This window comes from Eubalaena glacialis, chromosome 12 (genome assembly GCF_028564815.1).
Source record: "Eubalaena glacialis isolate mEubGla1 chromosome 12, mEubGla1.1.hap2.+ XY, whole genome shotgun sequence".
NCBI lineage: Eukaryota > Metazoa > Chordata > Mammalia > Artiodactyla > Balaenidae > Eubalaena > Eubalaena glacialis.
The window spans coordinates 48536389-48550169 of record NC_083727.1 but is presented as its reverse complement, the minus strand read 5'-3'; the positions used below and the strand labels follow the sequence as shown (position 1 = coordinate 48550169).

The window sequence follows — 13781 nt, the reverse complement described above, 5'->3', positions numbered from 1 at the left end:
ATAAAAAGTTAATACTCTTCAAAGGAAGAGAAAAAAATCCATAAAGGAAATTGCCCAAGGCTGGGGAAAGAATCATGGGAAAGGGGAAAGGAGTAATGAAAAATTCCTCAGAGCTCATACAAGGCTGGGAATAATTTGTGATTCAACCATAGTGGAAAGAGCTTTTAATATATGGAGTAGAGTCCTCAGTGAGATATTGCCTCAGTGGGGGTGGGTTTGGAGTGGAGGATAGCTTTAGACTGAAGGCTGCTCTGGACCTGCCCTAACAAAGCTTAAGAGCAACAGTGGAAAGGGTCAAACTGATTCCAAGTAACTAAATTGCATCCAAGGAGGGAAAAAAAACCTCAAAATTTAAAGAACTACAGTAAAATCCAGCACCAAAAATGTAAAATTCACAATGATTGGTGTCCAATAAAAAATTACCAGGCATGCAAAAAAGAAGGAAAATGCAGTCCATAGTCAAGAGAATCATTAGTCAATAGAAACAGATCCAGAGTGCTGGATGATAGCATTAGCAGACAAGCTACCATAAGTGTTCAAGTAGTAGATGAAAGCATAATCACCATGAAGAGAGAAATGGAAGGTATAAAACGGACCCAACTGAACTTCTAGTGATGAAAAATACAATATCTGAAATAAAAATATACACTGAATGGGATCAAGAACAGATTATACACTGGAGAAGAAAAGATTAATGAACTTGAAGACATAACTATACGAATTATCCAGAATGAAATATGAAGAAAAAAAGACTGGAAAAAAGAGCATAAATTTTGTGTTTTAATAGCAAGCAGTCTAACATATATGTAAGTAGCTTCCCAGAAGGAGGAGGGAGGACAATAGAAAAATACTTGAAGAAATAATGGCCACATTTTTTCCAGATTTGATGAAAACTATAAATTCACAGGTCCAAGTAGCTTAACTGACCCCAAAGAAAATAGACATGAATAAAACAAAACAAACAAAAAGCCATATAATTAAATTGTCTAAAAACCAGGGATAAAGAGAACATCTTAAAACCCAATAGAACAAAAGGACACATTCATTCAGAGGAACAACAACAACAAAAAGAATGAGAGCACTTTTAATCAGAAAGCATGCAGGCAAGAAGGCAATGAAATCATATCTTTAAAGGATCTCAAAAATGGTGAAGTAAGGACTTTTCATCACCAGCAGATCAGTACTATAAGACATGTTAAAGGAAGTTTTTTCAGGCAGAAAAAAATGATACTAGATGGAAATTTGTATAAGGAAATAAAGAGCACCAGAAATAGAAAATATGTGGGTAAATATAAAAGACTTTTTCTCATTTTTAAACATTTATTTAACAGGCAAATGACTGTTTAAAGCAAAAATAATAACAATAATTTATATAAAAGTATAATGTATGGTAACAATAGCAAAAAAGACAGGAGGAGGAAAATGGAAGTTTACTTTTGTAAGTGTCTTAGGTGATTTATGAAATGGCATAATAGTATTTGAAGATTGATTGTGATGAGGTAAATATGTAATTGTAAACTTTAGATTTATCTCTAAAAGCAAACAGTAACAGAGAGCTAATACACCAGTCAGGGAGATTAAATGGAATAAATATCACTCAATTAATCCTAAAGAAGGCAGGAAAAGAGGAAAAAAAGAACAAAGATAATAGATGTAAACCAAACCATACTGACATTTGCATTAATTACAAAAGGTGTAAACACTTCTATTAAAAGACAGATTATGAGATTGGCTAGAAAAGAGGATGGTGTCTACATGAACCTACGTTAAGAGTCTCATGCTGTACTGATTGAGCTAACCAGGCACTACATGAACCTACTTTAAATTAAAAGTATAAAAGGATAAAAATAGATATCCCATGTAAACATTAATCAAAAGGAAGTTGGAGTAGCTATATTAATAATAGACAAGAAGATTTTAGAGCAAGGAATACTACCAGAAATAAAGAGGGACATTTCATGATGATAAAAGGGTCATACAATCTTAAATGTTATGCAGAGCTTCAAAGTACATGAATCAAAAACTGATGGAAAGAACAAATAACTCCACATTTATAGCTTAACATTTTTCAACAACTGGTAGTAGAACAACAGTACAGCAGAATACTATACATTCTTTTCAAGCACACATGGAAAATTTACCAAGAATAGACCATGTTATAGGCAACAAAACAAAGTATGCAGAGTGTGCAAAGTACGTTCCACAACAGAATTAAATTTGAATTCAACAGAAAAATGTCTGGAGACTCTCCAAATATTGGAATACTAAATGAAACACTTTCAAACAACTCATGAATAAAAGAAGAAATTACAGGAGAAATTAGAAAGTATTTTGAACTGAATGAAAATGAAAACAACATATCAAACGCATGGGGTACAACTAAAGTAGTGCTTAGAATTAAAGCCTTAAATTCTTTCATCAGAAAAGAAGAAATGTAGGGGAATTCTCTGGTGGTCCAGTGGTTAGGACTCCAAGCTTCCACTGCAGGGGGCACGGGTTCAAGCCCTGGTCGGGGAACTGAGATCCCCACATGCTGCATGGTGTGGCCAAAAGAAAAAAAAAGAAAAAAGAAATGTCTCAGGTCACTTAATCTAAGCTTTCACCTTAAGAAAGAAGAAAAGATGAGCAAACTAAACCCAAAATAAGCAGAAAGAAAGAAATAAGATGAAAAAAATTTAATGAAATAAAAGACAGATAAATAATAGAGAATAATCAATGAAACCAAAATCTGGTTCTTTGATAAGACCAATAAAATTGATAACCTCTAGGCAGAATTAACAGGAAAAAAAGGACACAGATTACTGATATCAGGAATGAGAGTGGGACTTCACTGCAAATTTTAAACATTAAGAGGATAAATAGAGTTTTTCACTGGTATGAATTCTTTAGTCTTCTAAGGCTTCTACCTTGAATAAATGCCTTCCCATATTCCTTACATTCCTAGGCAGGAGCTTTCTGTGAAGGGAATATTATAAACAGTCTGAGGGCAACCCTGTGGCGTCATGCTTTCATAACCTTCCTTTAGGTTGACATCAGCTCACGAATCATCCATCTTTAGACATGATCATTTGAAAATGTGTTCTCTGAGGTTGCTGATTTAGCTCACTGTAAACTCACTGTGGTCTGGCTGGGCTAGTGAGTGACTCAGTGCTAAGCAGCTACCATCACTACACTTCCTTCCTTGAGGGATTCAGTTGCTATTCTTCTGGTTGGTAGTGTCATGTTACATTCCTCTTCGGTGTGAGCCTCTCTGTCACATGATTTGGCAGATTAGCAGGCTTTCACCCCTAAAACTCATCTATGCTCCGCCCACCCCATCCTGCCCCCTAGCAGTATCTTCTGTGAATGGTGTCCTCTGGTGTTGTGAAGTTTATAAACTGAGTGGCCTTATCCATGGTAGCCAATCTTTTCCTCTACTTTTCAGGACTTGAAAGGTTACCAAAGACTTGAGGGAATGCTTCTTGTCTCTCTGATCAGCTATGCCATTTTTTCCCCTAGTCTTCTCTCCATATCTTCAGGCAAATCAGAGATCCCTGGGGCTCAGGGGAACCCAAGTGGAGAAGTCAGTATCACTTTTTCCTTTCTGAAGATTGCCAGGCACTTTGTAAGTGATTGCCTTGGGAGGTGAGATGAGGGGGTAACTTTTATGGAAACTTGGCTTTCCTGAAATTTACTCAAAGAATATTTATTGAGCATATACCTACATGCCAGGCATTGTTCTAGGCTCTTACAACACATCATTGGATGACAGACAAAAATTCGTGGAACTTACATTCTGGACAGTGCCTCTTCTGTTGCCTTTATACAGACTGTGTGTGTGTGTGTGTGTGTGTGTGTGTGATGTGTATGTAGTGTGTTGGGGGCATTGTGGTTTTACATTGCTGGTTATACTGAAATGACTTCTTTGAGCCAGTCCTAAAGAGAAGGGATTGGCTTCACACCTCAAAGTTTGGTGAACCTAAAATGTGTATTTACTGCTTTATGGTCCTAGTTATAGGCTGTAGTCACCAATTAAGGTAAGCAAAGACCCTACTTAACACCCTATACTACCATGCTATGTACAAGGAAGTGGGAGCCCAGGGAACAGAAATAGCCCCGTGTCTTCTGAGATGCCCCCTTACAAACTGTGGGATGAGAACTGAGGTGGTTCTTACTGGACAAAGGGTAGGTGGATATATATTATTCTATGTTTACAGAATGGGAAGTATGTGTCTATAAATGTGTATGGTAAACACTTAAAACCATTCTTCTAGGTAAGATCATTTTGGCTTCAGCTATTATTGCTATGGGCTTGATTCTTTGTTTCCCAATTCACAATTTCAAGAGAAAATTTTCAGTTGTTGGAACTCATCTTTTCATACCACCAGATAATGGGATGTTGCTTCACTGGAAAGCAATAGGATGGTGCCCCCACCCAATCAGCTGTGGCCATGAGAGGAGGAAGTGGGATACAGGCCCAAATAGGGGTGCTTCTTCAAACTGGGGCTATGGGAGGCCTCTTGATTTCAAAGGTGCTCTGAACTGGCAGGGGCCATGAATGACAACTAGTCAAAATTACTCTGAACATCCAATCTATATTTCTATGTATGAAGTTCCAATATACTATGATTAACTAAAAGAAAGGAAATCATACTTCTTTCTCCCTAGACAGAAGTTGAGAGAAGATGGGGTCCCATCTAAGAACTGAATCAAGCTCTTATAAATGGTAAATTCAAGGTTTCAGAAGGTCATTGTGTGGTTAAGAGGGTCAGCAGATATGGGTCAGTAGATTCTTACTTGCGGAGCATAAGAATGTGAAATAATAACTGCAAAGAAGTGGCCTTGTAAATTGCAGAGAAGGTAGAAGAATTTTTGTGGCTTTAGTCTGCATATATGTGAGTCTGCGTACACACTTGCTGTAGCTACTGGAGGTCCAGCCAGGTCTGGGCCACTGCTGAGAATGAAGGGCATAGAATGGCCCTCTAGGATGTCTCAGGAAAATCTCTTGGAAGAGAAAATGGCAGGCTGTTTCAGAGCTACTGCCTCCATCTTGGGTCTGTTGTAGGGAGGACTGTGAAGGCTTAGTGTGTTTTAAGCATTGATCCAATCTGTACTGGTTAAGGCCCTAGACTATTGGATTCAGAGTCTTTAGCTCAGAAGCCACATAGGCCCAGAGGCCATAGCTCTCAGAAGGTTTTGTTTGGTCAGCCCAGTATTTTGCTCTTGTGATTGCTGTTGTTTTAATTTTAATTAGTTACTAACTGAAAAATCAGGCCATTTCAAGCCCCTCAAATTTCACATTTCCAGCTTCTTTTGGAAATTTTGGCCCTTCTGATTTTTTCAGTCAGATCCCACCAGCTTCACTCCTTTATGATACCTCTCTGGCTGTATAGGTGGTTGAGTCTGTGACTCCAGCTTTAGAGACCAGTTGAGAGCTGGCCTGAAGGCAGACAGTCCCCTGGGGGCAGGAAGCAAGGGGACAGTCATACTGCCCCTGGAGGCAGGCAGCAGTTCTATTTCCAATTCTGGCTCCTCAGTCTAGCTGAATGACAGCGGGCGAGTTATTTAACCGTTCTAAATCTCGGGCTTCTCATCTGCAAATGCTACCTCATAGGATTAGTGTGATGATCAAGTGAAATCTGCTTTAATTTAGCTTATTGTGGAGGCTGTCACTTAGTAAGTCCTCTATGAATAGATATTAGCTATTTTTGTTGATCTTCATCATTATTATTAATGTACCTGAGACATGAGGGTAGTAGGGGAATGTAAATAATTACATATATATGTAAGAGATTATTTTATTCCCTTAGTAATGCCTCAAAATACTTTATACTCCCTCCCCATACCCCAAAAGTCACTCCTCTTACGTACCTTCAATCCTGTTGATATGAGGGTCTATTTTCTCATTTTGTCTTCATTGTTGATTATCTTTTCATGTATAATTCTTTTATTTCAGTCTCTATATTTTAATATTCTACCAGCTAGTCAAGCCTATTTTTCCTTTTCTAGACTTTATTAATATATATATACCTAAAAAATGATTATAAAATTTTAGAAATAAGACTAGTTGTGTTGCAGGTATGTGGGGGAAAAAACATTTAATAAAAGGACTTTTATACTTTTAAGTGGAATTGTATGACTTTGTCTTATTCTCTTTGCTATAATGTCCTTCATGATTCCTACAGAACACACAGTAACAATATCCTACAAGAACCTCCCCTCATGCACAATTTTATTTTTCTTTTAAGGAAGAAAGGAAAAAAAGTAGGCATTTATTCGATTGAGGCTTTCTTTTTTTTCTCTCCTGGAAACAAATTATATTACCATTTTCTGATAATTTGTTAGAAATTTACTTTATTAAACCTTGATAAAACTAAAATATTCTTGCTATACTGATGGACCAAACAAAAGTGCTAAAAGTAAATCTATAATCTAATTTTAGATTTTATGTAAATTAGTAAATCTTTTCAGATAAAGAAAGTATACCAAAGATATTTTGGTATAGGCTGAATGTTATCTTACCTAAATGAAAGATGAATCTGAGAATCTAGCCACGCTTTAAAAATGTGTGCCAGTGTTTATTTAGAATCCCTTCTATTTTATTAGACACAGGAACAGTAATTTCACCAGCAGGAAGTAATACAATACAGGTAAGTTTAACGCTCCTTTGATTGTTATCCATGGCAGACATTTTGGATCCAAGGTGTAAGAATCCAAATAAGAAATAATAAACATCCAGTCCCTGATGATTCATTTAAGTCCTGCTCAACTAGATGAAAGCTTCTACCAAGAGGAAAAACTGCCACTCCTCCTGGCTGGCTTTGTGTTTCTTTCAGTGCTCTGAAGAACTTTGTACTTGAGTAGCTCTGCTGTGTCAGGCTGCTGGACAGGAGTTGATGCTCACGGCACCGCTGACCAGGGCTGCTTTACTGAAGCTCACTGGGCGCCCGTCAATCACAAAGTGACGGATGCAGCCTGTGAAGGGTCTGCCAGGGGCCAAGCGTGGTGTCAGTAGAGACTCTGGAAAAAGAAAGAAAAGAATACAAAGACTGCAGTTGAGGTGTTCCAAGCCCAAATATTACTTTGTGGCAAAAATATACATCATAACCACTCACATTATCAAGATGATTTACATGTCAAAGACGGAATATAGTAATAATTTACGCATTTTCTCAGAAACATTATCTGCTTTTGAAGTAATATGAACATGTAGTAATTTTAAAGGTTTGCCATGTTTTCCATGATCAAATTTCAGAGTATAATTCAGCTGTGTATTTACCACTGAAATTTACCACTTACAAGTAAAGCCTCAGCAGTGAATTTTCGGGATCTACGTATGCTTTTTAGAGTTAATTTCACCTGGGCCTCACTTATTTTGTGTGCTTTACTGAGACAGAGGAAAGAAAATTTAGCTTCCAAACTCTTCTTGGAATTGGTTAATGTTTCTGTTTAATCTGTATCATTACCCTTCATCCTTAATCCTCCACATTTTTGCCAAGCTCATAAAATATAATGAGAAAATAATGAATTCAAATAAACTAAATTTTAATTTTTCTGAGCTCAGGGCTTAAGAACTATAAATAGGATAATGATAACTAGCCTAGTCTTTGTGTGGATACAGGTGCCCTGGGGTATGCCAGGGGAATTTTCTCCCATTATCTTAATTAGAGATCTAGAAGAAGCCTTGATGCTTATTAATTGTACAGACACAATTAAATGTGTTGAGATGATAGAAGCAACATAATTTAAAGCAATTTAGAGAGCTTAGAAATATCATGAAATTAAAATCCATTTAGTGAAAGCTTATTATTATGTACAAAACAGCTATGTGAGCAGTAGCAGATAAAAGATGGAAAACACTTAGAAATCAGTAACTCAGGAGGGAAGATAAAAAGGGACAGCAAATTAAATACCATCAAGCAGCTGTAATAAGTTTTCCAAGCAATGTAGACTAAGAATATGCAGAAGCTTTGTATTGAAATAAATCATGGAAATAACATTTCATATTTAGAATGATAATTATCAAGTCTTAGATTTAGAAGAGGCCTAAGAGATCAATTCCTTTTGTCTCTAGATTACTATGACTATATATATTCTTCAAGCCTGTTCAGTGTACTTCATCATCAAAATAAAGATGAACAGGAAAGAATGTAAGGGGTAGAAACATCTATTTCTTCTGTTCATTTTGGATACTAGTTTTAGAACATGGATTTTGATTCTGCCCAAGCTTACCACCCCTTGGTTCATGGGGGACAAATTCTAGAGGAAATAGTTCATGTAGAAATTATGGTCTGCATAATTCACTACACAATTTATTGCAGTAATGACAATAAAGTGCCCCAGAACCCTAAGTAATTGATTGATAAAATCAACACATGATTTTAAGAGCAAACATTCCGCAGGTTGAAAGCTTGACTATATACAGAATAATGCAGGATCTTCAGTAGAGGAATGAATGGTCCTTAACTCAAAAAATTAACTTCTAATTTTGATTTTTAAATGATCATACAATGAAGTTGAATTTTCTGGTATACAGTTCATTGAATTTCAATGCATTAACTTTTTATTGATAGAAACAATGTGTTACCAGGGTTCTGCCTGGTATAAGAGAGCTGGTTGGGATTCTAAGAGATTTCAGTGCATATAGGGGTTTTGTTTATGCCTAATTTCCTTTAGTTATTCTTTTTCATGCCCCAGTTTCTGATATGATTTTAGTGGAATTAATCTCGAACAGCTCAAAATTATGTGATTAATGATGTTCGGCTTAAATTATAATTGCTTCTGTTCTAGGCTTGCTGGCATGATTCGTAGATGGAATTAAAGGCTGCAGTGGTGCAGTGGGCTGGTGGGTATGCCTTGCTAGTTCCTGTGTGTTGGCTCATTAGCTAAAATTTGCTATTCATTGCATGTCTCAGGCAGGCAGAACTTGGCTTCAGGTATATCTTGCCCACCCAGTCTGTAGAGCTTAGCAAGTCTTATAGTGAGAGATGATGGCAGTGTGTAATGCTGGGATGAGACTCTGAAAACAAACACAAATCAGAGAGACAAATATTTGTTTGAATGAGAGACAAATATTTGTTTGATATAGTAAGCACTCTGGATGCAAAGTAAAGAACAAATACCGTAACTTCCATGAGCCCACGCTTGTTTTGTTCATCTCCTGGAGCCTAGCACAGTGCTTAATAGACAATACATATTTGTTGTGTGTTGAAGTCGTGTTCTCTGGCAGCAAGGAGTGTACAATTTAAATTCAACAATATTCTGCAACAAGTGCCACAAAGGTGGTATGCATAGCACACTCTAGGGGGAGGGGGGCATGTGTGTAAGAAGTCTGAGCTGGATCCTCAAGGTCAATAGGAGTAAAGTTGGGGGAAGAGTGGGAGAAGTTGTTCCTTGAAAACGTACTAGGGGAGGCAAGAAAGAAGAACATCTTCCAGAAACTGATGCCTTGTGCACTTGTGCAAAGGCCTGGAGCAAAGAGACCATCATTGGACATCCAGAGAACTGCAAGTCCCAGAAGGTAGGGGGAGGCCCCAGAGGCAGGGGCAAGGCGGGGGCGGGGGGGGCAGATGATCAGGACCTTGCATGCCAGGCTGACTTTGATCCTGTAGGCACTTGGAAACCTGTGAAATATTTTAAACTATGTTGTGATTTCCAGGAAGAAAGCAATGTGCAGAAATGGAGGAACTGATAGGACACATCTTCCACACTGTACCTGCATGAAGTGCAATGTGGTCTTTGGCAGTATTTCTTTCAGAACCGAAGCCTGGAGCAGGAGGAGAGGACTGAGAAATGGATATGGGAGTGGATAGTGGAAGTAAAGGAGAAGAAGGGTTGCTTTTTGAGGGTCTCAAATATTTCATCAGTGAGTTACTGTTATTGTCTATACTGGTATTTGAAAAATTCATATTACAAAGCAGAAGAGTGCTTTGTTGCTACTATTTTGTGAGTACGCAAGACTGGATGCTTAATCTTTCTCACTCTCTTAATTAAAGCATTATTTGCCTTTACATGGGTCAGTCTAAAATAGTCTAGTTAGGATGCAAGGTAAAACCATGTTAAGTTCTTCCTTAAAGTCCCCACCAAATTCCAGATGTAAAAGCTTGATTTTTCCCTCTTGCTACCTTTATCATTCAGTTTTTCCAAGTTAATGAAGTGTGTGAAACAATCACTTTCAACATAAGGCCATGGTCCCTGCTTCAGAGGTTTAAAGTAATTGTGGAGGGTCCATAAGTGTCCTGTCACCATCCTGGATTATACACCATTCTTGGCAGATGACAGCAGTGATGTCACTGATGATGTTTACAGAACTGCAGCTGGGAACCTCTCAGGGAATGTGACTACATAGGAACAACAGAACTTATGGTCTGCAGCTGTTTTCACATTTCAAACTAGTCCTGGTTGGGAAGAACTGTGTATTCTCTCTTAGTGTGGAAGAGGAGCAACTTTCCGCAAACTTTTAGTCCTCCAAGGTTCTTTCTCAGATCCTAGAGCAGCAATAGTGCATGAGTTTTCTTTGTGTCAGAGATAAGATAGAGTGTGTTTCACTGTGTGTATGTGAGGAGGGTATGTAAGGTGAAGAGAAAAAAATTAAGCAGATACAGCAGAGGGAGAGAAGTTATCTACTGGTTAGAATGCTGTGGTGTATAGTTCTTATGTGTTACTTTGTTCTGATCCTTGGATAAGGTTTCATAATTGTCAGTACACTTTTTCCTATGAAAGGATATTGTATGTAAAATCCTTTGAGTTATTAGGTGAATTATGAAAATACATAGCTCAATTCTTAATAGTATAATAACAGTTATGAGAACATAGTGTCTTTTTGGATTTGGAAACTTGTCACTTTTAAATAACTCTTACCTGGAACACCTCCAACAAACACAGGCTCCCTGTGATCAACTGGTTTTGGATTCAGGGGTCCAACCACGTGGTTCACTTCAGAGTCTACATCCAACTGAACCACATTTGAATCTCTAATAACTGAAATACAGGGAAAAGAGTGGTCATAAGTGACACTGAAGGGATTAATTTTCACATGAAAGGTAATAATTCATTACAGTAATGGCTTTTATTTATTCCGGAATAAACCATACACTTTCCTCTAATCACTGAAAACATCAATGTCTAACCAAAAAATAACTAACATTTTCCTTTGAAAGGGATAATATTTAGGATACTCTTTCTGCTACTTTTTTGCTCCATAAGGTATGCATTATTTAAACAACTCCCGAAGACTATTCTGGCAGCATTAATATTTTCAAATCACATGTGGATTCAATATACACATTTTAGTACAGTAACATTTGATTCTCTTTTCTTCGCCACTTTTAGACTGTCATGTATTACCTATTCTGTCATATAAGTTATAGTCTAAGTTCTGCCAAGCCATCATTGCCACAGGGGGGTGTGTAGGCTCACTTTATTAAGGAAACCCAGGACACTCAGCTTTTCTCACCTGTAATTCTGTGCCATCTGCCATCACAGAGACTCTGCTTGGGTGTCACTAAGGTGGAAAAGTCTCTGATACCATTATTGACTTTCACTATGACCTGCAAAAGACAAGGCACATTGTGGAATTTAATTTCATTTCTCCTCATTGTGATAAAATGAAATTTCTTACATTTACCACAGGGAAGCAGAACTTTTAACATCCAGACATGATTAGCTTTGCAATTTGAACGCAAGGGGTCACTCTTTAGTAGGCTACAGAAAGTTTAAACTGTTCCTCAGACAGAGAACAAAATAATGACACAGGAGAGAAGAGGGGGCAGAGGAACAGTAAGATAACACAATGAATCCTTTAATTTTAAAGATGAAATGTGTTATACAAGGCAGGCTAAGGTACTGATGAAGAGCATGGACTCTAGGAGCCAGACTGCCTGGGCTCTCACCCCAGCGCTCCCACTTACATCACTCTGTGCCATGTCTTCTCATTTGCAAAATAAGGGTGATAACTGTAATACTGACTTCATGGAGCTACTGGGGGGATTAAATGAGTTAATCCATATAAAGCAACTGGAATAGTATCTGACACACAGTAAAGCACCACATAAGGATTTGTTTTATTATTATATGGTTTAATAGAATATACGGGAACTCAAACGAAAATCAGTTATATTAAGTTAGGGACATCATTGAAAATATGCTTCATATTTATTTGAGTACTCTCATGAATGTTCTTTAGTAATATTATTTAAGGATGAAAGTGGTGTTTAATTATAACAGAATTTTTTGTTTTTAGTAGTTGAAAATATGATATGCATATAGATTATAGAGAGATGTTTTAGTACTTGTTGGTTTTGATAGTTGAACATGTTTGCTGCTTCCATTTGTTGTAAAAAATTTCTCTTCCGATTCTTTTGTTAAAACCCTTTAATTATTGATTTTTGCCACAATTTCATGGCTCTTTGCTCTAATCAAATCAATTCCCAACATATGAATCTGAATCCAAATATTGCCTGCGTTTAAATTTTATGTTATACCTTCCCTGTTGTTTGTTCTTTCCCCCAGTTAGGAAAGATTGATGAAATAATTCTGTGAAATAAATCTGCTTCAGATCCAGAATCCAAAATCAGAGGAGACAGACTGTTAAGACAATTTTTAACACACTACCTGCCCATTTTTCATGTGAACATTTAGGTACTCCCCATTGACACTGTGGCCGTGAACAAGGGTTCCAGAACTGCTTCTGGGACGGACTTCAAATGCAATCTCAAACTTCAATCCAATATTGAAAGACTCATCTATGGAGAGAAATACTATTAGTTCTCAAGAACAGCAACCTAAATTTTGTAACCATGGTTTGATTGCAGGTTTTTGTATTTGTTTTTGAAAGTTTGACGCATTTTTCAATAGGTAAGCAGAAAGTGTTGTTTTCCATCTCAAACACACTGTGGAAGGCTCCGTGGGGGTCTGAGATAACTTGCACACCACTCCTGCTCTGGGGCCTGAGGAGGAAACAGCTTGCTGAAAACACAGCATGGCTATGTGAGCACAGGTGAGGAGAAATTGATTCCAACTAGCAGGACCATTTAATATTTCAAAAGTGAGAAGGAGGAAAGAGCAAACTGGGAAGAGTGAGCCGTCTGAACAAAGTACAGAGGCTGGAACATTTGGAGAGCACTGTGGATGCCAGTGTGGCTGGACTGTCCCCTGCAAGGGTAGAGGGAGGCAAGGTGAATGGGGAAGGCTGGTGGGAGCCACACTGGGAAGGGCTCTAGTGCTCCAGTATGGAAGGTAGACTTGACTTTGCAGTCATTGAGCAAGGGAGCTGACTTGATCAGATCTGTATTTAAAATAGTTCTTAAAAAAGTAACTGGTGCCAATGCTGCAGAGCATTTGGGAGGAAAAACAAAGTGAGAGCAGCAAAAGCAGTTAGGAGCTGTTATTGCAGTGATGCAAGAAAATGAATTCTTCTTAAGACTAGCTGTGTTCACTCCAAGAGACTCATTGCAAACCTGGGCATCTTAATAATGTTCACTTGACGTGTCTCCTCATAGATAACTTTTTAATTTTTCCTGCTATTAATTAATGTTTACTGAGAACACAAATTGTGCAGGTTGCTATGCTTTTCAGGCTGTCCAAGTCTTTGAGTTCTTATCACCGAAATTCAATGAAGGGTTGAGAAATGTGTCTGTAGGTGTTTTAGTAGGGATAAAGGAGGAGAAAGGAAAGTAAAATCATGAGCTAGACAAAGAGAGGATATATTACCTCTGGTTATTCTATTGGACATGCGGGCGGTTTAAGAAGGAATACTTGGCTGCACTGTAATGTCTTTATTCAGGGGATGTTGAGGGCAGGGA

At 37.7% G+C, this 13781-nt stretch overlaps 1 protein-coding gene across 5 annotated transcripts in view; it reads right to left on the bottom strand.

The window, feature by feature from the left end:
- Positions 1 to 6576: 6576 nt before the first annotated feature.
- Positions 6577 to 13781, bottom strand: part of LAMA4 (laminin subunit alpha 4) — a 148695-nt gene continuing 141490 nt past the window's right edge. For all 5 annotated transcript variants that reach the window (XM_061206771.1, XM_061206770.1, XM_061206769.1 and 2 more), the window contains exons 36-39: positions 12592 to 12722; positions 11435 to 11528; positions 10840 to 10959; positions 6577 to 6999 (exon numbers count right to left, since the gene is read on the bottom strand). In XM_061206771.1, the coding sequence (XP_061062754.1) occupies positions 6854 to 6999; positions 10840 to 10959; positions 11435 to 11528; positions 12592 to 12722 (491 nt within the window). In that variant the 3' untranslated portion in view covers positions 6577 to 6853. The remainder of the gene's footprint in view (positions 7000 to 10839; positions 10960 to 11434; positions 11529 to 12591; positions 12723 to 13781) is intronic.